This window comes from Nicotiana tomentosiformis, chromosome 2 (assembly GCF_000390325.3).
Source record: "Nicotiana tomentosiformis chromosome 2, ASM39032v3, whole genome shotgun sequence".
In the NCBI taxonomy this organism is placed as follows: domain Eukaryota; kingdom Viridiplantae; phylum Streptophyta; class Magnoliopsida; order Solanales; family Solanaceae; genus Nicotiana; species Nicotiana tomentosiformis.
Genome location: NC_090813.1, coordinates 32,220,993 through 32,248,312, shown reverse-complemented (window position 1 = coordinate 32,248,312; position 27,320 = coordinate 32,220,993). Strand labels below are relative to the sequence as shown.

The 27,320-nt window shown below is 37.8% G+C and overlaps 3 protein-coding genes and 1 pseudogene across 3 annotated transcripts; 1 reads left to right on the top strand and 3 right to left on the bottom strand.

Moving 5' to 3' along the window:
* Positions 1-6,462: 6,462 nt before the first annotated feature.
* On the bottom strand, positions 6,463-6,957 carry LOC138904573 (uncharacterized mitochondrial protein AtMg00820-like). Its single transcript, XM_070193079.1, has one exon. It carries the CDS (start codon positions 6,955-6,957, stop codon positions 6,463-6,465), a length of 495 nt encoding a protein of 164 aa, XP_070049180.1.
* Positions 6,958-9,675: 2,718 nt separating this feature from the next.
* Positions 9,676-10,044, bottom strand: LOC138904572 (uncharacterized). Its single transcript, XM_070193078.1, has one exon. It carries the CDS (start codon positions 10,042-10,044, stop codon positions 9,676-9,678), a length of 369 nt encoding a protein of 122 aa, XP_070049179.1.
* A 2,123-nt stretch (positions 10,045-12,167) lies between these two features.
* Positions 12,168-19,836, top strand: LOC104105611 (calcium-dependent protein kinase 13-like; annotated as a pseudogene).
* Positions 16,796-18,769, bottom strand: LOC108946753 (uncharacterized). Its single transcript, XM_018773955.3, has one exon. It carries the CDS (start codon positions 18,184-18,186, stop codon positions 17,482-17,484), a length of 705 nt encoding a protein of 234 aa, XP_018629471.1. The 5' UTR covers positions 18,187-18,769; the 3' UTR covers positions 16,796-17,481.
* Positions 19,837-27,320: the final 7,484 nt, after the last annotated feature.

Here is a 27,320-nt window from a genome sequence, read left to right as displayed (position 1 = left end):
TATGTTATTTTATTAAAAAATATCTTATATAGTTCTGTATTACCAGGATTAAAGAAATATTTGGAGCACAAATTTTACGTTTTGTGCTATGAAGACTTTATGGAAAAAAAAACGAAAAAACCCGAATCCAAAAAAATTGAGAAAACCGAGATTAAAACACCCAACTTTTATTAGTTTGATTTGGTATTTAGATTTAATAATCTAATATAATTAATTTAATAATTATAAAATTCGAACCAACCCGACTAATGTACATCCCAAAATATCGTCATACAACTTTTACTGTGGCCGTTAAAGCAACTCTGGAGAAGAAACTTTTGTACTAGATAACACAAAAGAATACCAAGTTCACAAACCGTCATTATGAACAAGTCCGACCTTTTTGACCAATTGTCTCATCCTAAATATTCCTAAAATCATATTTTAGGTTCTTTTAGTACAATTTTGTGTCTCTTGCAACGACTGTTTATTTTTATCGTATGTTGCAAAGCAAATTAAGATAAGATATGATTGTAATTTAATATACTACCTATTATAGTGATCGAATTATTAATTAATCCGACCAAGTTAAGGCTTGCTTTGTAAATTACGAAACTTGACCTAAAAGTAGTTTAACATAAATATAAGTAATAGTTAATTAATATAAATCAATTATCGTTCAATCCCAGATTAACCTTCTTTTCCCTAAAAACTAAGTTCTTCTGGTAAGCTTGAGCATACACAAAAATGAAGACCAAAATAAAACAAACAGTCATTATGTACCAGCCCTACCTTTTGGAAAAATTGCCTAATCTCTGGATTTTGTTAATACCAAACTTTAGACTCCAAATTTTAGTAAAAGTGATAGAATACGTACGTACATGAAAACAAGTGGATTCGACTTTTAATTTTATTTGTATGGATAGAAACTAAGGGTCCACCAAACTATATAGAGAATCCGGTTCTCTATTAATTCCCACATAACACACACACAACAGTTAGTCAATAACACAATAGAGTTTTACGTGAAAAACTCCCAGCTCACGGGATTAAAAACCACGACCTACACTCGTAGGATTTCAACTTCATTACTGAGCAAACTTCAGACTACAAACTATTGTAACTTAGGAATTAACCTCTTAATCCCTCACTAACTTGTAATGACTCTATTACAAGCCCCTTTGTAATAACTCTATTACAAAGCTTACAACTCGACTAACTCTAGCCAAGACACAAACACAAGGTTTATAATTTTACAAAAAGTTTCCTACACAATGCTTCTAACTAAGTTAAGTAGGAATTACAAGTAAATTACTTTAACAAAGGTACAACACAACTAAGGACATATAATGACTCAATACAGGAAACAGGTCCATCGTTTTGTTGTTCTTTGTTCTTGACGCCTTGAATGTCACTTGCAAGTTCGCAACACACTTGAGAGGAAGCTTGATAAATTTTGGAATGTGCAAGTGTGATGTTTTGCCTTTGCTTCATGTTAATATTACATAAGTGACATCACTCGAATGATGTAAGCATGTTTGGTACAAGGGCATTCTCTATACTGGTGCACTGTATGCACTGTTGCGTGTGTGTTGAGGCACAGTTGCAGCCACTTTACAGCTGTGGGGAGTTGACTCGTACAGTCAAAAAGGGAACTGATGTCTATTTGTTCCCTCTGTTGTTTCTTTGACTATGAGTGTTGGAACATGTCCCAGACTTGAGACTTGTTGATCTTGAGCACTTTGAGGATGTGGAGCAGGTTTCTCATCTGGTTCTTAACATTAAATTTGTTAGATCATCAAAATATAACAAGACACATAACTTATCAATTTTCTCCTTTTTGATGATGACAAACTTGTAATTGAAATTCTTCCTGAGAACGAGAGTACCATAAATAGCACCCAAAAATAAATTCGTATTCCCCCTGAACCTGTTTCCACCGGTTTTCCCCTTTGTTCCCCCTCAATTACTTTTCCCCCTTTTGGCATCATAAAAAGATTAGTAACAAATAATAAGCAAAAAGAAGTCTAGCAAGCTTAACTCATGCCATATGTGTGCACACAAATATGACTAAAGACAGAGCAGAAGAGCAAATAATGCATAGCAAAAAGACGGGATATTCATTAACTTTGGAAATAAACAGGGAGCAGTTCCATTTTTTACACAATCATCCACAAAATAAAAACAAACAAACAAAATACCAGCCACTAAACATATTTTCACAAAGGAGACCAAAACAGAGGACATACAACTTGAACTTGACACTGGAAGGGAACGATTTTAAGGAGCACTGGAAGGGGGAGGGGGGGTAGAGATGAAGAGGCAACAGTTCTAAAGAGGATATCCATTCGAGCATTTGCGGACCCTTGCTCAGTGAGTAACCTCTCATTCAGGTCCTCAACCTGTTTCCTGAGATCAGCATTCTCCTTGGTCAGACGGGTTAACCTCTGCGCCTTGTGTGCTGTTGGAACCAGGTGCCTCCTAGGCCTGACTAAGCTGTCCCTCAAGAATAATATTTCGAGCCTTCAACTTTCTTATCTCTTCATTGGCAATGTTCTGAGATTCAATCAGTTGAGAGATAGTGGAATTGCTGCCAACCCCTCCTTTCTTATCGATGCACTCACACTTTTTAAAGGTGGTGTTGGAGAAGGTCTGCTTGCCAGTACCCACTGTAGCCTTTCCCAAAAGAACTTTTAAGAACTCAAATACTTTGGTGAATAAAAACCCGTAGGGCAGCCCATGATTACACTCCTTGAAATCTGCCACTTTCTTTATATGCTCAATCATGATACCCGACAAATTGATAGTGGAGTATGCATCCAGTGCTTCTATGAGGAACAGGTCTGCTCGTGATGTAATGGAACACCTTTCAGCACGAGGTAGCAAAACCTTGTTCACCATCTCGAATAATAGCTGGTACACTGGAAGGAGGACCTTCTTGTGTACCCGTTCCTCATGTTGTACTGCATCATCCTTCAAAATAGCATTTCTGAAGTTTGAAGAACAAGTCCCCTCAATGGAGGATATTCCGTCAGTAGGCACTCCCAAGATGGTTCCCAACACAACCTCATCCATCACAAAGTCAACACCATTTACCTTCATGCAGATGTTGTCATCCTCGACTGTGAAAAAGTCAGCATAGAAACTGCGCACCTCTGCCTCATACACCTTAGGACTCTCATTTGTGAACAGATGTGTCCAGTGTTGAAAGTCACAGATTTCAACCAGTTGGCGCATTCCTTCTATGTCAAGAATATCAGGGGCAAATGTTCTACCCCATAACACATTCTGGTTTCTCATATTTTCCCTTCCTTCATTCTTGGCCACACCCACCTTGGCCTTCTTGGAGGAACCAGGTTCCTTATTGGCACCAGCCTTCCATTTTACTGATTTTCTCACACTTTTCTCTTTCTTTGCGGATTTCTCAGACACCTTCTCGGACATAGATTTCTCAGACACTTTCTCACCAAACTCCTCAGCCACTTTCTCGCCAGACTCTCCCACTTTAACATTGCTAACCTCCATCACTCTCACAGATGACTCGTTCTCAGACTTTGGAACAATAGGTTTCTTAGAGGACTTACGAATTAAAGGACTGGGTTTCTCCTCTACCTCGTCAACAATAAGTGTTGTAGGAACTTCCTCTTCGTGTACTAACTTTTCACCCTTCACCAACCTTCTCCTCTTCTTTTCTTTCTTATTTTTTTTCAGAGCTGACTCAAGAGCTTCCTTCTTTTGCAGCCTAGTAGTAGGTCTTTTAGGAGTGGGCGTTTTGGGAGTTGCCCTTCTACTCCTAGCACTAATAAAGCTTGCAAGAGCCACATTGTCTTAGTCTTCTTCACTACCCTCATTCTCTTCCTCAGACAGGGATCTCATCTCAGGAGCAACAATGGTCAATGGCTCAGTATAGAAATGAGGAGAAGGAGCGGGGTCGGAACTGACCTAGGGTTCTTTTGAAGAAGAGGGGGCTTCATCCCAAGTAGGAGCAGAGGGCTCCTCTTGTTTAGAGGGATCAAGTCCCTCATGTGGTTCCCAGTAGTACTTTCAGGTGCCAGATTTTCGACACGCACCAGTTCCATACCCTCTTACTGTAGACTATCACCTTCCCCATGAGACCCATTGGTTTCAGACATACCTTCATAACCACCAACCAAACATCCCTCAGCAGCTATTGACAATATATTCTCTATGGCATTTTGTTCTTTTAACCCCAAAGTAAACTCAGAAGGCACGGGAGGAGTATTACCTGTAGGATCTGCAGCATTCAAATCGAGACCTGGGATCGTCATTGCTGATTCATCACCAGTACGAATCATACCTTGTTGTGCCTCAGAACTCTCTTCCAAACACAGACTGGAAACTTCCTGATTTTCTTCTCCCTCTACTGTTTCTCCCTCAGCTATTTTTTTCGGCATGGCAGAGGAAGAGGTCGTAGCCACAAACCTCTTGGGATTTGAAGTTTTGCGACTCCGATGAGAACTGGAACTTGATTGGGTTGGAGAAGAGGCAGTGTGTGGTTGGAAATCTTGCTTAGGGTTTGGACTGGGTGGCGTAGGGTACTTAGACTCAGTCATTGATGCTTCAAGAAATGATGATACTTAGCCACAAACCTCTTGGGATTTAAAGTTTTGTGACTTCGATGAGAATTGGAACTTGATTGGGTTGGAGAAAAGGCAGTGTGTGGTTGGGAATCTTGCTTAGGGTTTGGACTGGGTAGCGTATGGCACTTAGACTCTGTCACTGATGCTTCAAGAAATGATGATACATCGGGGACGATACTGGGGACATTTGAGGCTTAGAGATTCTCAGACATTATGGAGTGTAGTGAGAGTTTATGAAGGACGAGGGTGTTTGGTTGTTGAGACAAAAGGGAAATTTTGGCTTTTGATGTAAACAGTTGTGAGAGTGACAAAGTTTATGTTTATTTAAAGGGGGTGAGGGACCGGTTAGGAACGAGTATTGATTTTTTGGTTAGACGGGTCGTTTTATAACGAATAGGATGCTTGGTTTCTAAAAAAAAAAGAAAAAGGAGAAACTGACATTTTAATGACGTGGTACCTTTTTTAGCCGTTTTAAAAAGTTGTACATGAGAGTACAAAGGAACTACTAACCTGTGTCAATAGAACCAGGTTCCCTGACAAATTTTGTAAATGTGAGCCTCATCCTTTTACCAAAGTGCAATACCATTAGCTTCTTGTTTGCTCTGTAATCACCATGCGTGTCTACCTGTAACGGTATAGAAATGAGTTAGATCTTGCCAGAAAATACTTTTTAGCTATTTTACCTTTTTATTTCTTTCATAGCCAATCATAAAAGGACCAGGTTCTCAACTTGATTTTATCAACCCAAGTGCCAAACGATTTATTTCAAAGTGCTCTTTGCTCAGTGCTTTGGTGAAGATGTCTGCAATTTAATCTTTTGTGCTACAAAACTTCATGCAGGTAAGCCCTTTTTCAACATTGTCTTTGAGAAAATGACGTTGCACACCAATGTGCTTTGTTCTCTTATGCTGAACTGGGTTCTTTGCCATGTTGAGAGCACTGGTGTTATCACACAGTAGTGGCACACAATAAGAAAATACGCCAAAATCCTCTAACTGTTGCTTGATCCACAACAACTGAGCATAACAAGAGGCAACTGCCACATACTCAACTTCTGTATTTGAAAGAGCCACTGAGTTTTGTTTTCTTGTACCCCATGAAATTAGACGTGATCCCAGAAAGTGTATCATGACAGAAGTGCTTTTCCTATCCACCAGATAACCAGCATAATCAGCGTCAGCATACCCGATCAAGTCAAAATTATCTCCTGAGGGGTAGTAGAGAACCAGGTCCTGCATTCCCTTTAGATATCTCAGGATTCTCTTGGCAGCCTTCAGATGAGATTCCTTTGGATTTGATTGAAACCTGGCGCATAGTCCCACACTGAAAATGATATCTGATTTGCTTGCTATGGGATACAAGAGTGACCCAATAATGCCTCTGTACATGGTCTCGTTCATAGGGAAACCAGGTTCATCCATGTTCAGATGAGTGGCAGTGGCAATATGAGTATCGATGATTTTTGAGCTTTACATTTCAAATCTCTTCAGAAGCTCTTTGACGTACTTCTGCTGACTTATCATTGTGTCCTTAGAAGTTTGCTTGACTTGCAGACCCAAGAAAAAATTCATTTCCCCTATCATGCTTATTTCAAACTCACTTCCCATGAGGTTTGCAAACTCCTCACATAGAGAATCATTGGTTGCACCAAGATGATATCGTCAACATAAACTTGTACAATGAGCAGGTTCCTCCCCCGTTTCTTCAGAAATAAGGTGTTGTCAATTTTTCCTCTTGTAAATCCATTTTCTAGGATAAATTTGGACAACTTTTCATACTATGTACGAGGAGCCTGCTTCAGCTCATATAAGGCCTTGTCGAGTTTAAAAACATGATCAGGATGCTCATGACATTTGAAGCCAGGAGGTTGCTTGACGAAGACTTATTCTTTTAGAAAGCCATTCAAAAATGCACTTTTGACATCCATTTGGAACAATTTGAATTCCATATGAGATGCAAAAGCAATGAGGATTCTGATGGCCTCCATTCGAGTAACTTGAGCAAAAGTTTCATCATAGTCAATCCCTTCTTCTTGAATGTAGCTTTGAATTACTAGCCTTGCCTTGTTCTTTGTTGTATTCCCAAACTCATCAAGTTTGTTTCTAAATACCCATCTGGTTCCTATAATAGTTCTGTCAACAGGTCGAGGAACCAGGTGCCATACGTTGTTCCTCTCAAATTGATGGAGTTCATCTTGCATAGCAGTAATCCAGTCAGCATCTTTCAATGCTTCCTTGATATTTTTGGGCTCAACTTGAGAGAGAAAACCTGAGAAGGCAAGTGAGTTTCTTGACTTTGATCTAGTTTGAATCCCTAAGTCAAGATGAATGATCATATTTTGAAGAGGGTGTGAGCTTTTGTGCTTCCAGTTAGACATCTAAATCTCATTCTGAGAGGGTCCGGGTACTTCTGAATGTGACCCATAGTTGATGAGAGTTCCGCTTCTCAGCTCACCATCTGGGGTTCCTTTCACAACATCAACAACTCTGTTCTCAGCTTCAATTGTTGTGATCGAGGAGCCAGGTTCCTCTACATCAGCTGGAGATACAGCTGCATTATCATCATTTGATTCCTTGACGTAGCTCATCATATCAGCCTTTCCATTTGCCATATCAATGAATTCACCAGGAACCGTTGACTGCTCTCCGTCTTGATCAATCTTATTATGTGAATCTTTCCCATGTAGGTGGTGTGATTCATCAAAGATCATATGTATGTTTTTCTCAACACATTGAGTTCTTTTGTTGTAGACTTTGTATGCTTTGCTTTATGATGAATAGCCCAGAAAGATTCCTTCATCACTTTTGGTATCAAATTTTCCAAGTGCTTCCTTACCATTATTGAGGACAAAACATTTCCAACCAAATGTTCTCAAATGTGTTAGCTTGGGTTTCCTCCTGTTCAGCAGTTCATACGGAGTCTTGTTCAGGAGGGACCTGATCATGCACCTGTTCACCAAATAGCATGTAGTGTTAACTACTTCTGCCCAGAAGTTTTTAGCAATGCCACTGTCAATCAGCATTGTCCTCGCCATGTCTTCAAGAGTCCTATTTTCCCTCTCCATAACACCATTTTGTTGAGGTGTTCTTGGAGCTGAGAAATTATGACTTATGCCTCAGCACATAATTCGTCGAATTTTGCATTATCGAACTCTATGCCATGATCAGATCTTATGCACACAACATTGTGGCCCAACTTCAATTGGATCTTTTTCACGAAGGCAACAAACACTGGAAAAGTTTCATCCTTGGTTCTGAGGAACAAGGTCCAGGTGAATCTAGAATAGTCATCCACTATAACAAAATATACTTCTTTCCTCCTCTACTTGGCACCCTCATAGGTCCACACAGATCCATATGGAGGAGATCAAGTGGCCTTGAGGTGCTAACTTCCTTTTTGGGCTTGAAAGAAGACCCGACTTGCTTTTCTTTTACACATGCATCACACACATTGTGATCTTTGAAACTTAACATCGGTAGGCCACGAACCAAGTCATTCCTGACCAATTTGTTCAGCAACGTAAAGCTTGCATGACCCAATCTTATGCGCCATAGTTCAACATAATCATCAACAACACTCAGACAAGTGAGATCTCCATTTTTTAGGGACTCAAAATCGGCAACATAAATGTTCTTGTATCTTTTTGCCATCAGGACCACTTCACCAGTCAAAAGATTTGTGATTGTGCAGACTTTTGACACAAATTCCACTTTGTTTCCTTTGTCGTAGATTGGGAAACATTTAGTAGGCTATATTTCAAGCCGTTCACATAGTACACATTTTTAATTGAGTGAGTAAGTGACTTTCCAATTCTTCATACTCCAGAATGTATCCCTTTTTGCCATTGCCAAAGGACACACTCCCTCCTTGTAGGGCTTTGAGTAAAAGAAAATCATTGATGCTTCCAGTCATGTGCTTAGAACAGCCACTATCCATGTACCATTTTACTTCTTTTTGTCCAGAAAGGCAGTACATGTTTTTTAACAAAGGGACCAGGTTCCTTAACAGTAGTTACCTTTTCAACAAATACCTTGTTTTTCTGTTGGGACTGAATTCTAGCCTTACAGTTTTCTTTAAAATAACTAGTGTTACCACAGTGAGTGCAAAGCCAGTTATCAGGGACAATAACATACTTGCTATGTAGATTGTAGGGAGTCTTTTCCCTTTGGAACCCGACTCCCTGCCTGTTCCCACCATTGTTTGTATACATGGCAGCAATTGTATCAGAGGACCAGGTCCACTTTAGAGATTTTTCGAGGTCATTTTTAACTCTGCCTAGTTCTTCTTGAAGCTGTTTGTTTCTTTTAAGTTTAGCACACAGACTAGATTTCACATATTGGAGTTCATTTTCTCAAGCTTAATGTGTGCCTCACTTGCAACTTCCTTTCCCTTTTGGACAGTCCCAGAACTGTTTCCCATTTTTAATTCCTCTATTGTTTTTTTTAGGTCCATGACGACTACTAACAAGTCATCTCTCTCATTTTCTATGTTTTCAACCTTTTTAATCAGAACACTCTTTTCTTTTATTAGTTCCTCGATGGTTTCTTTTAGGCCGGCCACTACAACTACCAAATCATCTCTCTCGCTTTTTACCTCTCCTAGCTTTATAGTTAAAGTATTTTTATTGTTTATAAGATTGTGATAAGTATCAATTAAAATATTTCCCAAATATATAAGCTTTTTCTGAGAGTAAGACTTCAGATTTCTTTGAACATCTAGAAAATTTACCTCATCATCATCATTATCTTCATCATCGTCAGATTTTGCCATCAGGGCAAAGATAGAGTCATAATCAGTTGCTTCCTTTTCGAGTGCCATCATGGAGGTATCACCTTGTGCATCACTTCTCCAGATTCGTTGGAAGAATCTCCCTATGCAGCAAGAGCTTGTTTCACAATATTGTGAGTGACTTCTTTTTTTTTTAAATCTTTTGTCAGGAACTGGGTTCCTCTTGGATGCCTTATCTGTGTTGTGCTTGTACTGGTCTTACTTGAGTAGGGGACAATCCTTGATGATATGTCCTTGATTCCCGCACTTCTGACATATATAAGTCATATCCTCTTGGCTCGCTAGAGCTGCCCTTCTTTGGAATACCTCAATTTCTGCTGACCATCTTCTGAAATCTCTTTGTCAAGTAAGCCATATCAACATCCTCACCACTTGATTCATTGTTGTCTGTCTTGAGAACCAGGTTCTTCTCCATTTTGGGCTCTTTTCTCTCATGATCCTTTTTCTTCTTCATTTCATAAGTTTTTAAATTATCAATGAGTTCATCAATGGTCAGCTTTTGTAGATCCTTTGCCTCCGCGATAGCATTTACTTTGCTTTCCCAGGAACCAGGTAATACGCTGAGTATTTTCCTGACAAGTTTGTTCCTTGGAATGATTTCTCCCAGAGAATGGAGCTCGTTGATGATAGAGGTGAATCGAGTGTGTATGTCCTGAATGGACTCATCGCCTTTCATTTTAAAAATTTCATACTTAGTGGTTAGCATATCGATCTTCGACTACTTGACTTGTATTGTCCCTTCGTGTGCTGTTTGGAGAGCTTCCTAGATCTCCTAGGCAGATTGACAGGCAGAAATCCTGTTGTATTCATCTGGCCCAATGCCACAGACGAGGATTTTCTTTGCTCGAAAGTTCTTCTCTATAGCCTTGCGGTCAGCATAGTTGTATTCCTTCCTATTCTTGGGAACTGTCATTGCTGGTTTCCCAATGGTTTTCATAGGAATGAAGGGACTATCGCAGATAACATCCCAGAGCTCTGAATCTTCAGTCATGATAAAGTCATGCATCCTTGTCTTCCACCATCCGTAGTATTGGCCATTGAATTTTGGTGGTCTGTAGGTGGATTGACCTTCTTCGAAGTTTGGTGGAGCAGCCATGAGGATCCTTTCTAGGTGTTAGCCTGATAGAAAGAATATGCTCTAATACCAATTGATAGAAACTAAGGGTCCACCAAACTATATAGAGAACCGGGTTCTCTATTAGTTCCCACAGAACACACACACACAACAGTTAGTAAATAACACAATAGAGTTTTACGTGAAAAACTCCCAGCTCACGGGATTAAAAACCACGACCTACACTCGTAGGATTTCAACTTCACTACGGAGCAAACTTCAGATTACAAACTATTGTAACCTAGGAATTAACCTCTTAATCCCTCATTAACTTGTAATAACTCTATTATAAGCCTCTTTGTAATAATTCTATTACAAAGCTTACAACTCGACTAACTCTAGCCAAGACACAAACACAAGGTTTATGGTTTTACAAAAGGTTTTCTACACAATGCTTCTAACTAAGCTAAGTAGGAATTACAAGTAAATTACTTTAATAAATGTACAACATAACTAAGGACATATAATGACTCAATACAGGAAATATGTCCTTCGTTATGTTGTTCTTTGTTCTTGACGTCTTGAATTCCACTTGCAAGTTGGCAACACACTTGAGAGGAAGCTTGATAAATTTTAGAATGTGCAAGTGTGATGTTTTGCCTTTGCTTCATATTAATATTACATAAATGACATCAGTCGAATGATGTAAACATGTTTGGTACAAGGGCATTCCCCATAAAGTGACCGGTGCACTTTATGCACTGTTGCGTGTGTGCTGAGGCGCAGTTGCAGCCACTTTACAACTGTGGAGAGTTGACTGATACAATCAGCAATGTAACTGATGTCTATCTGTTACCTCTGTTGTTTCTTTGACTCTGAGTGTTAGAACTTGTCCCAGACTTGAGACTTATTGATCTTGAGCAACATAACAAGACACATAACTTATCATCTATTTATTAGATAGTATCACTTTTGGGTGTAGTACAACTAACAAGAAGTCAAAGATGTGTTTGCTTGATCGACAAAAAGTACCCATTCTCACAAGCTGGAAGGGAAAACAAGCATCTGTTGAGACAATTATTTAAACCTCCTAATCAAATTTTCCTAAGACGGAAGCAACTTATATGTGAAAAGAACAATAAAGAAAGCTGGCTTATTAGAGAGACGAATTACGGCCAACTTAGAACTTAATATTATTATTCGAAATACAGAGATCGACAACTTTGACCATTTTGCATGATTGCATTATATGGCGCCAAATCATTTTTAAGAGGGACGATTATCGGTTAAATTTAATATATTTTGTTCAAATTTTGTATTTATATTAAAAAAATTATTTAAATATATGTATAAATAATTTATTTGAAATTAAATAGGCACGATCACAAACAATTATGGTTTATAATTCATAAAACTTAATATTTTGAATTTGGTTGTGCATATTAAGATGATCTCTAATTGAATGTCTCAAATTGTAGTTTTATATAAGAAAAACCTTTTTGACGGGCATTTTAGCACTATCTTTGATTACCCGAATCAATAAATCCAATAGAAATCCCCAAACTCCTCCTACTCATAGCCGTCCCATTCCGACCGCTGAATTATCCGACAAAAGTTCAGACCCAACAGACAAAAATCTACTCGCAAATCATACACACATTTTGAATTTGACTATTAATATTCTATTTATATATATATAATAATCTTAAATAAAAAAATACATTTCACATTACAAAAGCACCCCAAACGATACCGTACGAATACTAATTGCAGTCCCACCCCTCCCCCTCCAACCTTCCTTTCTTCTCCACATAAGTGTGAGCTCACTGAAGCATTTACATTTTGCTACTCTACTCTGTTATAGCTACGGTTTTCAATCATGTGAAACACTAGCTAAGTTGTACAATAACAATATGCCCAGTATTATACGCACCACAATAATGAAAAACCCTAGCTAAGTTATAGCTCTACAGAAATGGGGAATTGCTGCATATCTCCGGAGGCAGTAGCGAGAGAAGACGTAAAATCATCAAACTACTCCGGTCACGATCACCGCCGGAAAGAAAACTCTGGCGCCGGAAAAAAACCAAAAACCAATCACCGTACTAACCGACGTAAAGAAATCGAATATCGAGGAAATATACTTAGTTGATAGAGAATTAGGAAGAGGTGAATTCGGAATAACCTACCTCTGTACCGATCGTAACAGCAGTGAGCTTTTGGCTTGCAAGTCGATTTCGAAGCGAAAACTTAGAACAGCTGTTGATATAGAGGATGTAAGGCGGGAAGTGGATATAATGAAGCATTTGCCGTTAGATTCCAGCATTGTGAGATTTAAGGAAGCTTGTGAGGATGAGAATGCCGTGCATTTGGTTATGGAGTTGTGCGAAGGCGGCGAGCTGTTCGATAGGATAGTGGCACGGGGGCATTATACGGAGCGAGCTGCTGCGGCTGTCATGCGGACGGTTGTGGAAGTGGTGCAGCTTTGTCATAAAAATGGTGTGATTCATCGAGACTTGAAACCTGAGAACTTTTTGTTTGCCAATAAAAAGGAGAATTCGCCACTTAAAGCTATTGATTTTGGCTTATCAATATTTTTCCAGCCAGGTATAAAAAAGAAAACTCTAATTGGTGTTTTTAAGTAAATATAGGATATAATCTTTGTACACTAAAGTGGTATCTTAAAGATTTTGTCTTATCAGTGATGTTTTTCTTTTCTATACTGGGAAGAATCACGAGATCAAATTTAATTCGGATTCTTTCTTGGAGTAGTAGTATTTGAGACAATGGATAGAGGATGTTATACAAATCTTTGACATGTTACATATATGCCAAATCCACTGAGGTCTGATTGAGTTTTATGATTAAATGAACAAAGACAATTGTAATGATTTTGGTGTTAGTGAAATTGGCAGCAAAGAGGTTAAGTTTTATAAACAAAGTAGCACTGATTGTTGTTAAGTTATTCAAAGAAAAGAACAGTTCTTGTTGTCTGGACATCGTTTATTGTGATGAACCAAGTTTGTGTTTCTTAACATAGTTTTGAGGCTTGAAATTGATTATATCATTATGGAAGCACTAGGTTTGTTGGACTTCAAATATATGTTTTGATCTTTAAGCTCACCGTCTTCAAACATCTTCTGATTTTCAATATATTTCTATCTAGGAGTTCCATTCATCTGACTGCTTGATGTGATGGCAGTATAGAACAATCAAATTCATGTTAACCTGCACTACTTAAGCCCCTTCTGTCAGTTTTTTTTTCTTCTTAAAGCCAAAATGTAAGCCCCTTCTTTCAACTTATCCAAAAAGATTATCATCTAGCTATTCATAACTTGAATGTGCCTCATGTGGGCCCTGGAAGATTGTATATGATCTGATTTTAAGTCTAGCTAGCAAGGTGCTTCACCGATGTGAGTGCCTGTTGCAATGGCTGTACAGAACTTCAAAATAACTTTAGCCTGCATACATTTGGCCTCTTTGTAAATTTATTGAAGAACCGTGTGCTAGCTATTTTTATTTGAATAATGTAATCTGTATAATAAATATTCAAATGTTATATAATGATGCTTGAAGTTTAGCATAGCTAGTACCAAAATAGAGTATAGAAGCCTATGTAACTGGATCATCGTCCGAGACATTTTTAGAAGAAACTGTTGACTAAGAGTAGGATTGTAAAATTCTCATTCACTTCATTATTCTTCATCATAACCCCTGAACAATGCAAAAGATATATTCATATGTATCTCTAACCGCAATATATGTCTGATGTATGTCTAAGAAGTGATCTTTAGGAGTTGCAAATGAGCACTGCACCCAGTTCTGGCATGATTGTGATGCTTAATAACCGTCTTAATATGTTGTGGTCAAGTAATTCCAATGTATCCTTGTGGAATTGATGGAACCACACTTTTATGAGATGTGACAAACAATTAAAAATAATTTACAAAGAAAAAGACATTATGGTTTGTTATCCTGTATCTTGTTCCGTTTTCTGGTTCCATGTAGCCTTCAATGATGATCTAATATGAATAAATGGCGAGAGAATGTCATTGTATGATTGGTAGTGACATGTTTTGCCATATATGTAACATGTAATAGATGCACATACATAGGGAATAGATGGGACTGATACGTGTAACAAATGCCAATGCTGATATATAGAGTATTAGGGTCTATCTTCTTTGTTTGCTGAACACCCTTGTGTTATGGCTCTTGTCATTTTTCATTCAGTCCTCCTGGAAAATTGTTATATTTAATCTCATATGGTCGATTACCATGATATAGCTATAGCACATCAATATTTTTTTCAAACACATTAATCATGTTTAATTCTTGAAAGTTTTGTGGTGGCTTTTAGGTGAGTGGTTTTCTGAAATTGTTGGAAGCCCTTATTATATGGCTCCTGAGGTGCTCAGGCGAAACTATGGACCAGAAATAGATATATGGAGTGCAGGAGTCATTATGTATATTTTGTTATGTGGAGTTCCTCCCTTTTGGGCTGGTAAGTTCGACTTGAACCCTCCCCTTCCCCTTCCCTCCTCTTCTTCATATGTATGATCTCACATATAAACTACTCTCATTTGATATAGTCTCTCTTTTGATACAGAATCTGAACAAGGTGTTGCTCTGGCCATACTACGTGGGGCAATAGATTTCAAGCGTGAACCCTGGCCAAGTATTTCAGAGACTGCTAAAAATCTTGTACAACAAATGCTGGAGCCAGAACCAAAGCTTCGACTAACTGCTAAACAAGTACTCGGTAAGTTGGGTTCCACATGTGGCGATTATGTTCTTTGAGAAAACCCTTGCCTTCCCACAGGGCACATCTTTTTAAGTAGCTCAGTTGGAGACCAATCTGCTCTCGATCTGCTTCACGTTGTGCTGGCAGACATGCATTTTGCAGTTTGATAACTTGCCAAAATATCCAACTTTTGAGGCATGAGATCCACCTAGTGGTGAAATCCAACAATTGCAGCAACAGGGCAAAATCAATAATTGTGTTTTGGAAGTCCTATACTTTATACTTTTATTTAATATCTAAAAGTTTATTTGAAACTAATATGAGTGTCACCATAAGTTCCTGGTTTGCATGCTCTTGCTCCCCATTATATTCCATCTCAACGACGTTTAAATGGTTGGAAAAGCAACGTTCTTTGCAACTCAAGCAACCCGTGAAATTTGGGATGATGTGGATAAGAAAAAGGAATAGAACAGTCATGTATAAATTTAGAGAACTAGTAAAAGACAAAAGAAAAGGTAGATATAACTGAAGATGATACAAACAGTAGACAAAAAATTTTAAAAAAGGAATAGTGGCAATCCATTTCATCTTTCAAATCACTATAATTGGGATCTGCTGAAATTCTTAATGCATTAATGAAGAAGTTGCTGAGGTTCCCAACTAGTGGACTTTAACACTAATATATGACTGATGCTTCATGTATTTTGCTAATGAACTGTCTTTCTTGTAGAACATTCTTGGCTTCAAAATGCTAAGAAGGCTCCAAATATTCCTCTTGGAGATGTTGTCAAATCAAGATTTAAGCAGTTTTCGATGATGAATAGGTTTAAGAGGAAAGGTCTGAGGGTTAGTTCATTAATCTGACGCATTTTGAACTGTATTTAACTTGCATGCTTCTGGAGGCATTAAAAGATGATCTTCCACATGCAGGTGATTGCTGATTTCTTGTCTAATGAAGAAGTTGAAGACCTCAAAGAAATGTTTAGCAAGATAGATACTGATAATAACGGTATTGTTTCAGTTGAGGAACTAAAAGCCGGGCTTCAAAAATTCAATTCACAGCTGGCAGAATCTGAAATACAGATGCTTATTCAAGCAGTGAGTCTTCCTTCATATTCCTTATCGAATGAGTTTTACTTTCCCACTTTTTGCTGTGGGCTAAGATTTACATGATGCTTAGAGTCTGTTATTATCATATTGAAGCAACTTTTGTGGTACTGTGATGCTGATAGTATCTGCTTCAGTTATGATCTTGACATGATTTAAGATCTGTTATATGTCAAGTTGCTATGCGCATTCCAATAATTTTGTTTAAGACTATAATCTGCTTGAGCTACCTTCTTGTTTTAGTGCCAATTAAACCTGGTAAATTACTCCAACCATTCCCCCATTTTTCCCCCCAAAAGAGAATATTCTTTTTTATATTCTTCTCTCTCTTCTATATTATATTATTATCTTTCATTTCAATTTTATTTTTTAATTTCCACTAAACAAATTCCATATTTTATTTTCATTAATTTGTAATTTCCATTAAAACAATTCCATAAAATTTTAAATAATATAATTTGTAAGCAATTATTATAGATTAACTAATAATTCAAATAAAAATGAAATCATTGCGATACAAGATTAATTAAATACATATTACATAACGATAAAATTCATTCGAAATACTACATAAATATTCAACTTCAACCTCTAGTATTCTCCCATAAATGATCTATTAATGCATTACGAAGTGCAAAATGAGCATCTTTGTCCTTAATTCTTCCATGTCGAGCTAAAAATTCTTGAAATCGTTGATTTTCATCTACTGTCATTTCTACTGTTGGAGGTGGACCTTCCAAATCATCTTGAATTGGTGCATTAAGATCACGTTCATTCTCGATTATCATGTTGTGCAGTATAATATATGTAGTCATTATATCATGTAGCACTTCTTTTTGCCAAAAACGTGACGGTCCTGCAACAATTGCAAAACGTTGTTGCAAAACTCCGAATGCACGTTCAACATCTTTTCGACATGATTCTTGTTTCATCGCAAAATATTTCTTCTTTGCCGAACGTGGCTCACGAATAGTTTGCACAAGGGTTGACCATTTTGGATATATACCGTCAGCTAAATAATAACCCATATTATATTCTTGTCCTTGAATAGCATAATGGGCGGGAGCAGCAGTACCTGCAGCAAGATCGGAAAACAAATGTGATGACTCTAAAACATTAATGTCATTATTCGTGTCGGGCATACCAAAATATGCATGTCATATCCAAATGTCATAATCAGCCACAACTTCAAGAATAATTGTTGGGGATTAACTACGATATGCATATTGTCCAGCCCATGTTGTTGGATAATTTTTCCATTTCCAATGCATGCAGTCTAGACTGCCTAGCATTCCTGGAAAGCCACGCTGTTCACCGATGTGCAGAAGCCTTTCAACATCGTTAGGTGTTGGTGATCTTAAATACTGCTCGCCAAAAACCTCTACGACAGCTCGGCAAAATCTCTTCAGGCTCTCAATTGCAGTCGACTCTCCAATTTTCACATATTCATCAGTGGCATCCGCTGGCAAACCGTATACCAGCATTCTAAACACGTCTGTAATTTTTTGTAGAGTAGATAATCCAAATCTACCCATAGCATCGGCGCGTTGTACAAAGTACATATCATGAGCTTTAACTTCATCAACTATTTGGATGAACAAATTACGGGACATCCGATATCTACGACGAAACTGACGATCATTATAGCGTGGATTTTCTGAAAAATAATCCAGAAATAAATTATTATCAGCACTTTCACGATCTCGCTTAATTACCACATGACCAGGAACAGAGCCAACTCTGATAGCATCATTATTTTGATCGTGCAAACACTGCAACACATAATTGTTCATCTGAAATGCTTGCATGCACAATTGCATGTGAGCTTCAAGATCATGTGACTGTAATTCTTCTGAAGACGATGACGATGATGAAGAGGAATTTGAATCATTATTATTAGATGAACCTCCCATATAGAGATTTATTTTTAGAAGACAAATAATAATTTTTAGTTACTTTTGAAATGATTTGGAAATCTGATGTTATTTTTCCAAAATAATGTTCCTTTTTATAGAGCTTTTTATTTAGTAAAGATAAGATAGAGATAAGGATGAAATCCAACGGACGGTTGAGATTAATACGAAATCTACTCGACGGCTTAGATCAAAATAAATCTTATCCTATTGGGGTCTATTAAATTATTGTGTCTGGTGAGTTGTCTATTGAATAATGTGTAGAGATATTTATTTAGTAAAGATAAGATAGAGATAAGGATGAAATCCAACAGATGGTTGAGATTAGGACGAAATCCACTCGACGGCTTAGATAAAAATAAATCTTATCCTATTGGGGTCTATTAATTTGTAGCGTCTACATATATCTCTATATATATTTATGGTGTTAGCATATCCTTCCATAACCATAAGTGCTTTTTATTTTTCTTTAACCATATAATTCACTTTTCCTCTAATCACTTGAAAAAAAAAATGTCCATTCGATCTGTAGGATACCTCTGTAGATGAAGATCTTCTATTATGCCAAATGTATTTAGATATTTCTCAAGATCCAATAACGGGCGTCTATCAATCTAGAGATCAATTTTGGTCTCGAGTTGTAGATGCATACAATAATGCAAGGTATCTAATTGGGAGATTCGCAACAAAAAATCACTACAACATCGATTTGCAATATTGAGAAGGCAGTAAGAAAATTAAATGGATGTGTACGTCAAGTAGAAATGTTGCGTCCTAGTGGTGCTTCAGAGCAAGACATTGTGAATATTTATTTTGTAGTTACTTATACTTTATTTATATATATTTACTTATTATTTACAAATCAAAAAAATGCGGAACATATTTACCCTACAGCATAATTGGGAAAAGAAATATGCTAGTCTTGTTTCACCCTTTCTGTACTTATCATTGTCAAGGACTTGGACTGTTTATACAAATATTTGGGTTGAAATGCTGTGTAGGTGTTATTTCATATTTGTTTAATCCTCTTTCTCGAGTCTCTTCTAATTTTTCGCTCGAGGTTAATGATTCATCTTATTACCGATGTTTTTACCATGGATTGCAGTGGCTGCATTCAGATTGGCTAAATATATAGTTGATGGTTGCTTAGCATGGGCTCAATTCGAATAGGAAAAAATATGAACTGTTTAGGCAAAGGAGAATCTTAGCAACAGGGTAACATTGGAAGCATGAATTGAAGTTATGCTTTTGAGTAGCCAAGTTTCCTTCTTCATATATGTGATTAGCTTCAATGAGGAGTCCTTTTCAAGTAAGCAATCCAAGAACTTCAAGGTGGAAAATCAAGGAACTAGTCTTTCTTCCCCTTAAAATCTGTCAATAATCTTAGAAATATATAAGAGAAAGTTAGTATGATAAGAATCCAATCTAGTACCTCTAGAATGTGAATAATCAGTAACTTCATACAAATTTATCGCTCAATTGTATCTTGAGATTTAACCATTGATTAGGAGTTGCATGTAACCAATTCAAAGTTGATTTCCAACCAAATCCTTTACCCAAGTGTATTTGCAGATTTTGTTTATTGGTCCGGTCAAATGCCTTTAATATTTTTACGGCAGCCAATTACCGAGTTGAGATAGTTTATGTTCACTTCACTTCTATCACATTAGTTGGTCATGAGAAACTCGTGTACAACTGTTTTCTAATTTCTTCAACATTGGGTGTTTCCTTGTGGCACCTAACCTATCTCTTTCCATTTGATATTCTGCAATTCATTTCAGTCTTTATAAACCTTGAACTCACCAGGTTTTCTTTCCAGAACTTTTGATACTCCATTTAATTAAAATTTCCAATTTCGATAATCACAGCCCACACGCAAGTGATATATGGTTTTTGCTTCATTGAGAAAAATAATAATACCTCCTCTTTTCAGTCTAATGTAGATATTAATAAGCTAAGACTTAGTAACCGAATTGACCAACTGATAGCTATTTAATTTGATCTAAACTGTTAAAATTAAAGATACTAACCAATATTTATTAGCCTACAATGCAATGTTTTAGGTTGGTCACAAAATGTAAAATTAATATACCAAAACCAATTTAACATTTGAGGTACGTACATATCAAGATCAAATTAGAAAACTAAATTTGCAAGAGTAGTTTGTGTTAGACTATCTGACTATGTGTTATGGATCCGTCATTCTCTTAAGATACACTAACAACTTGTTTGGATTATTGTTATATATCGTTTCATAATGTATTATATCGTATTGCATTGTATTGTACTGTATCGTTTTGATGTATACAATGTTTGGATAGATTGTATTGTTTTTCGTCGTTTCATGATATCATGCATCAACAACATAAAAAATAAACTTACAATATTATAAAGAAAAAATAAGGTACAATGTATAATTATTATATAAAAAGGTAGGGTAAAAGATAAAATATGATTATTTAATAATATGGAAGGGCAATATGAGGAGGAAAAAAAAAAGGGAACGACGCGACCACACTAAATCGGTCATTTCATAAAATGTCACTTTTTGTCGTTATATAACAACGGATTTAACGATACGATATAATAAAATTTAAGTAACAATCAAAACAAATATTGTATTTAAAATAACAATACGATACAATACATCCAAACAAGTTATAAGAATTATCAATTCCTCGCACCTGATATTAACAAATATATGTGTATCCATAAACAACTCTATGTAACAAAAGGTGTTAGGTCAGCCTTATATATTTAACTTGGTGATAAGTAGACAAGAATTCTTGGAGGCATGGGACGACGACAACAATAACTCAGTATAATCTCACTAGTGGGGTCTGAGATGGGTAGTTTGTACGTAGGTTTTAGTCCTACCCTGGGGTAGAGAGGCTGGCTCCCTCCCTCCAAGAACTCTCCACCTGCTCTTGGGGTGACTCGAACTCACAACGTTTTGGTAGGAAGTGGAGGGTGCTCACCACTAGACCAATCCACTCTTGGAGGCATTAGACATGGGAATTTGTTTTTGTGTGTGTGTTGGGGGTGGGGGTTAAGGGACCACATTTGTAATTGCATGCATGTGACAGTTATGTTCTGTGTCGTGTTAGTTACAGCCCATTTGGGTTGTTGTTTTTCAATATTGTTTCCTAATATATCGTTTTATACCGCATTATATTGTACTATATTATGTTATTTAAATTACGTGGTGCGCGGAGTTTATCAAACAACAAAGGAGTAAAGGGAAAAAGAATGAAAAACAATGGTGAATAGATAGGTTTCCCATTCGAAAGAAGCAATACAATTCTTAGCTCGAACTTTGATGTTTTTAGGGGATTTGTAGACTAGCGAACAAGTAGTTAAATTTTATGGGGTTATCCCAATTCTTTCAAATATTGAAAGAAATGTCTTCGTGGAAAATGAAAATGTTGGAAAACTAATTCAAAGTTATAGTAGGATATCTAAATTATTTAGAATTTGGTATTTGCAAAGTTAGTTAATTAATTAATGTCTAAATAGGATCTGTAGTCATAATTAATATAGAAATATGCTTTCCTATTTCTAGTTGAAATATATTTCATACTATTATAAATAGAGGCATTGGTAGCTTATTTTATGTGTGGAAGAAGTGTGGAGGAAATAAAGAATTATAGGGATCATTCATAAATTTATAAATAAAATATTTTCCTTTATATTGGTATCACAACTTCTACGATCTTGGGAGAGAATCAAGTAGCTTCCGCTGCCGGCGGGCGGCGCTAGCCAATGTGTGCCTCCTATCAAGCCAAAAAATATGTTGGCAAAATCATAAATAGTTGTCAACAAAATTAGATTATTCGATGAAAAGTTTCAAGACAGATTCAAAAAAAAAAAACAAGTTTAAAGAGGTGCAAACAAATATGGCACAAGATGAAGTAATTCTTCTCTAAAAGTTGGAGAGAAGTTTTAAAAAGTCGGAAGTTGATTATGTGTTTCGATAAAATTGAGTGTTGGTGACAAAGTGCATCAACGGGTGTTGAAAACAGGTGCTTCAATAAAATCGGGTGTTGGTGATAAAGTACATCAATGGGAGTTGAAGACAGGTGCTTCAACAAAATCGGGTATTGGTGATAAAGTACATCAACGTGAGTTGGAGACAAGTACTTCAACAAAATTGGATGTTGGTGACAAAGTGCATCAACGAGAGTTGAAGACAGGTGCTTCAATAAAATTGAATGTTGGTGAAAAAGTGCATCAACGGTAGTTGAAGACATTATCTCCAACAAAATTGGTTATGCACATAACTTAAAATATCCTTTATAATTTGATTTAAGTTATATATAAGAACTATGTAAGGATTTTTTTATACAATCAATTAATTTTAACAGGTTAACTATCTGTTTTACTAGATTTACATTACTACTTATTAAAGATTAACATGTAATTACTTTATAAATGATTTAATTGTACAAATATGTTTACATTAGCAGTGTGTTTACCCGAAAAATCAGATAGAGTTGAATTTATACGTAGTTCTAAGGGTATGTGGTATAGCTTGATACAAATCGTAAAGAGAAATAGAAGTATTCAATCTTGACTATAAGAACGAAAGATAAAAACTGTTGAAAAGAGGAAATAAATGGACCAGATAAGATGAAGTAAGAGAGGTCAAATGATTGTTCTTTCAATATAAGGAATAATCTTTTGTTACAATGTCTGAATGTCCCCTCACAGAAACAACAGTCATCCCTTTTATATTGGAGAAATCCTACTTTAGATATAATAAAAAATACATAGTGGGGAACCCATGAAGAACTAGCTTTTTCCTAATTCCTGCCAGGATTCTCTCTCCTAGTGTGGTTGCAATGACTCTTGTCTGTGAGCTCGATATTGATTCGAGCTCAATTCTGACTCGGAGTCTGGTATTGATTCAGGGTCGGTGTCGGTCGATCTATGCATCTTAGGCTCAATAATTTTGCCTCGCCCCGTAGTTCAATTTGGATACGAGCTCGATAATGATACCGATCTTGTCATTGATTAGTCCTAGAACTCGAAACTTGATGACCTGACTTCGGACCTCGACCTGGTATTACGAAGCCGCCCTTCGATCAAAGTATTATCATACCGACCAATCCGTACGACGGACTAATCACTTTTGACCGTATACAGATAGTCCCCGCGTTTCTCCGAAAGAATGTAACAAGAAACTATATGATTTTCCAACGGTATGATTAGATATATACTGACGTGTGCATCGAATCAGATCGTGAAGTACACGATAGATGTCCCTTCGGTTCAGCTTACCGAGGCATTTAGTGCGTGTCAGACGGTGGTCGGCCATTACCGATATTGGATCGCCACTGCTCAGCCTATAAATATCCCCTTCTTTCACCATTAATTACTTTTACATCTTCTAATCTAAAAGATTTCCTAAGCATTTTCACATACCTTCTGAATTAAGTGCAAAATTTTTCTTCTGTGATTTTACTGTAAAATCTTTCTTTGAAACACCACATCTTGTTTATTTCTTTCTTCTAAATTTAAAAAATGGTGAAAACATCAAAAACCGTCCCTAAAAAAGAAGAGGCTTCTTCTTCATAGCCCGCCGCCGATAAAATACCGGCGGAGCCATGGCCTGAGGAGTTTGTTCTCGGAACGTGTCTTCTCACCTCAGATTTTAAGGTCGATAAGGGCTCATTGGTTCCCGGTCAGTGTGAGCCAGTATCGAGATATTTGTGCTCGATAACCAAAAAGCAACTTGCACAATTAAAGACAGAATGCAACAGGGATAACAAGGAAGTGGTAATTCCGGCTCCCGATGAAGATATTACCACCCACGTGGAAGGGTTCCTTAGTGTGTATACTTACCCTTTTACATTAGGACCTTTCGACCCTGTTATCATCAATTGTTTTTGTCAATACCGAATAACTCTAGGTCAAATTTATTCTTCCTTTTGGCGGATCGTTATCCTGATCCGTTTCTTTGTAAGCAAGATCGAGGGGATGCCTTTCACCCTCGATCATCTTATTAGATTATATAGTCCCCGCCTCTTTCGAGGTGGATTAATAAAACTTCAACGTCGGGCTACCAAGGTACTGTTCTCGAGCATAGATGAGAACAAGGATCGAGGTTGGATGGGAAAGTTCGTTCAAGTGAAGACTTCGGACCTGATCCCAGCCGAAAAGATGCCATTCCCCGAAGAATGGAATATGAAGCGTAAGTGTAATTCTGCTGCTTATTCCCTATCGCCTTGTCTCTTTGTTTCTTTCTTGTTGATATCTCTTTTGTGATGCAACGGTTCCTTGGATGCCCGGTGTCATTCCCGATCTTAAGAGCTGGGTACTGGCCCTGGCTTCGACCTCTACATATGCCGAACATTCGTGGCGTGATTTGGCAAAGGGCCGATGGGAGGCAAAAAATCATGGTAAGCCTATTTCTCATGTTTTGAGAGTTTGAACGAAATATTTTCCACATGTTCAACCAATTTTCTTGTGTGTAGGCCTGGGCAGAGATGTGATTTTGAGGCCCTTGACCGGCGAGGAAGAAGCCTCAGACCCAGTTTCTAAACCGGCGGAGGGAACTAAGAGAAAAAGGGCCTCCACTTCCGAAAATCCAAAACTGAAGGCAAGGTCGACTCTTAAGTCGAGGAAGAATACCATCCCTTTGACCTTAGAATCGGTTCATCATCTAAGGGATGAAGATGAGGAAGAGGAAAACGACGGGTCCTTACTGGTGTCCCGATCGAAGAAGACCATCGACGTTCCACAAGCAGCTGGATCGATGGCAATTTATAAGGCTCCGCCTTGAACTGAGGATATATCGGAGAAAGATTCGGGCAGAGTCCCCGAGTCGTTAGAGATCGAGGATGCTTCCCATCGAAGCCAACGGATGGGGAATGTTTCTGAAGGGGCTCTCCCCGAATATCTTCAAACCGAAGAGAATGCCCCACCTTCCCTGCTTTTTCCGAAGGGGCGATTCGGGAAGCCCAAACTTTGGGGGCCTTCAAACTAGACATGCCTTATGAGGGAGTTGATCCTTTTTATGACCTGTTTACCGGTGTCGAGGACGCTGCCGGCACTACTGATGCATCAGATCTTTTTCACGGAGTGCAACAGGCTTTGAATCAGGTAAGCCTTAAATTATTTTGTTGGTATTATCTCTTATGTCTGTTTTTCTTTCCTTACTTTGGTTCTTCTTTATTCGTAGGCCATGGTAGCTCATCGAAAAACATGTTCTCGATCCCGAGCTGAGCTACGTCGATACGAAGCCGATCTCCAACGGGCCACGGAGGAGAGGAAGGCCCTTAAACGCCTCTTAGGGCAAAGAGGAAAAGCAATCAAGGACCTCCGAGCTGAGTTAGCCAAAGCTTACCAAGATCAGACCGATCTGTCCGAGAAGGTAATGACACTATTAAAATCCTATGGACTCGATACTGGAACGATGGCTACTCTTTCAGTCTCACAGTTGTAGCAGAATCTTGAGATGATCGGGAAGCTCCGTGAGGAGGTCGATGTGATAAAGGTGGAGTCCTTGAAATGGAAAGGAAATATGGACCGCTTTGCTGCAGAGAAAGAGGCTGCTCGAGGCTCGGTTGGCTTCTGAACTTGCCAAGGCTGAAAAGACAAAGGCCGATGCAGACGCATTTGTGGCTGTTTATCGAGCTGAGACTGCTCGAAATCGAGCATGTTGGATTGCCGAATTTGCCAAATTCCAATATCGTAGGGAAACCCTCGAGGAGATCCATGCTAGAGGCTTCGATCTTACTGAAGAGATAACAAAGGCAAAAGAGCTTGAAGCCAATGCTGGGGACTTGGCCTCTGATGATGATGATGACGTTGATGATGATGACGATGACGGTGATGAGAGCAAGATCGGATCTCAAAGTGGGGAGGAGACCGATAGAGAGAAGACTGTTCCCGTAGATAATTAGGGTTTTTCTTATTTTGATCTTTTCGTGTAAGGTCCTGATCGGACGTTTTGTAAACATATGTATAAAGGTCTTTTCTTTTCCCAACTTGTCTCTATTTTCTTTTCTGCCTAGTAAAGATTTTGTTTTACTTGTGTCTTATGAAAATGTTCATAAGTTTGAGGATTTAGTTGAGTAAGTGTTTGCTTGAACTTTTAGCAAAGTAGCCCTTAGGCTTAATAGTCGAGTGAGTGATTGCTCGAACTCGAAGTAATATAGCCCTTAGGCTCAATAGTTGAGTGAGTGATTGCTCGAACTCGAAGTATTGCAGCTCGTAGGCTTAATAGTCGAGTGAGTGATTGCTCGAACTCGAAGTAAGATAGCCCTTAAGCTTAATAGTCGAGTGAGTGATTTCTTGAACTCGAACTCGAAGTATTGCACCCCGTAGGTTTTATGGTCGAGTGAGTGATTGCTCGAACTCGAAGTAAGATACCCCTTAGGCTTAATAGTCGAGTGAGTGATTGCTTGAACTCGAACTCGAAGTATTGTAGCCCGTAGGCTTTATGGTCGAGTGAGTGATTGCTCGAACTCGATAGTGGTCGGCCCTTAAGCCTGTTTGAATCAAGAAGTAAAACGAACTTTTCAAAGTATAAGATATCAGTAAAGAAGAAGTTTTTCTTTTATAAGTCATTATACATGTGTTCGTATTTTGCGTCAGGCTCGAGCAAAACTATGCGGGCACGGTTCGTTTTGACCATTTGGCCCTTACACATTTCTCTATCGAGACCCTGTCTGACATGAATTTGATATGAAATAACTTTCTTATATCGAACTTGATTTGTTTGATGGTAAATCCCCCTAGTATTCGAGGTTGACTGTAAGGAGGCCTTGGATACTGTTGAATTGTCCTCAGGTAGTACATAGTTGTTGCCTCGTTAAAAACCTCATCGGAAAAACCCAGCTAGGATAAAAACCGATCTAACGGAAAAAGAGTGGAACGCATACTTTAAAACCTGAGGTCTCGATGTTTTTGGTTGAACTCCTGCAATGTGTTAGCGTCGAACATATATGGATGAAAGGAGGGAGAAAATCATACCTTAACAATAATATCCTTTGAGAAGTGATATGTTCCATTTGTATGGTAATGGTTTGTCATCCATTGTTCCGAGTTTATAAGACCTTTTTTCGACTATATCGAGGACTTGATAGGGTCCTTCCCAATTCGGGACGAGCTTTCCTTCAGTAGGATCT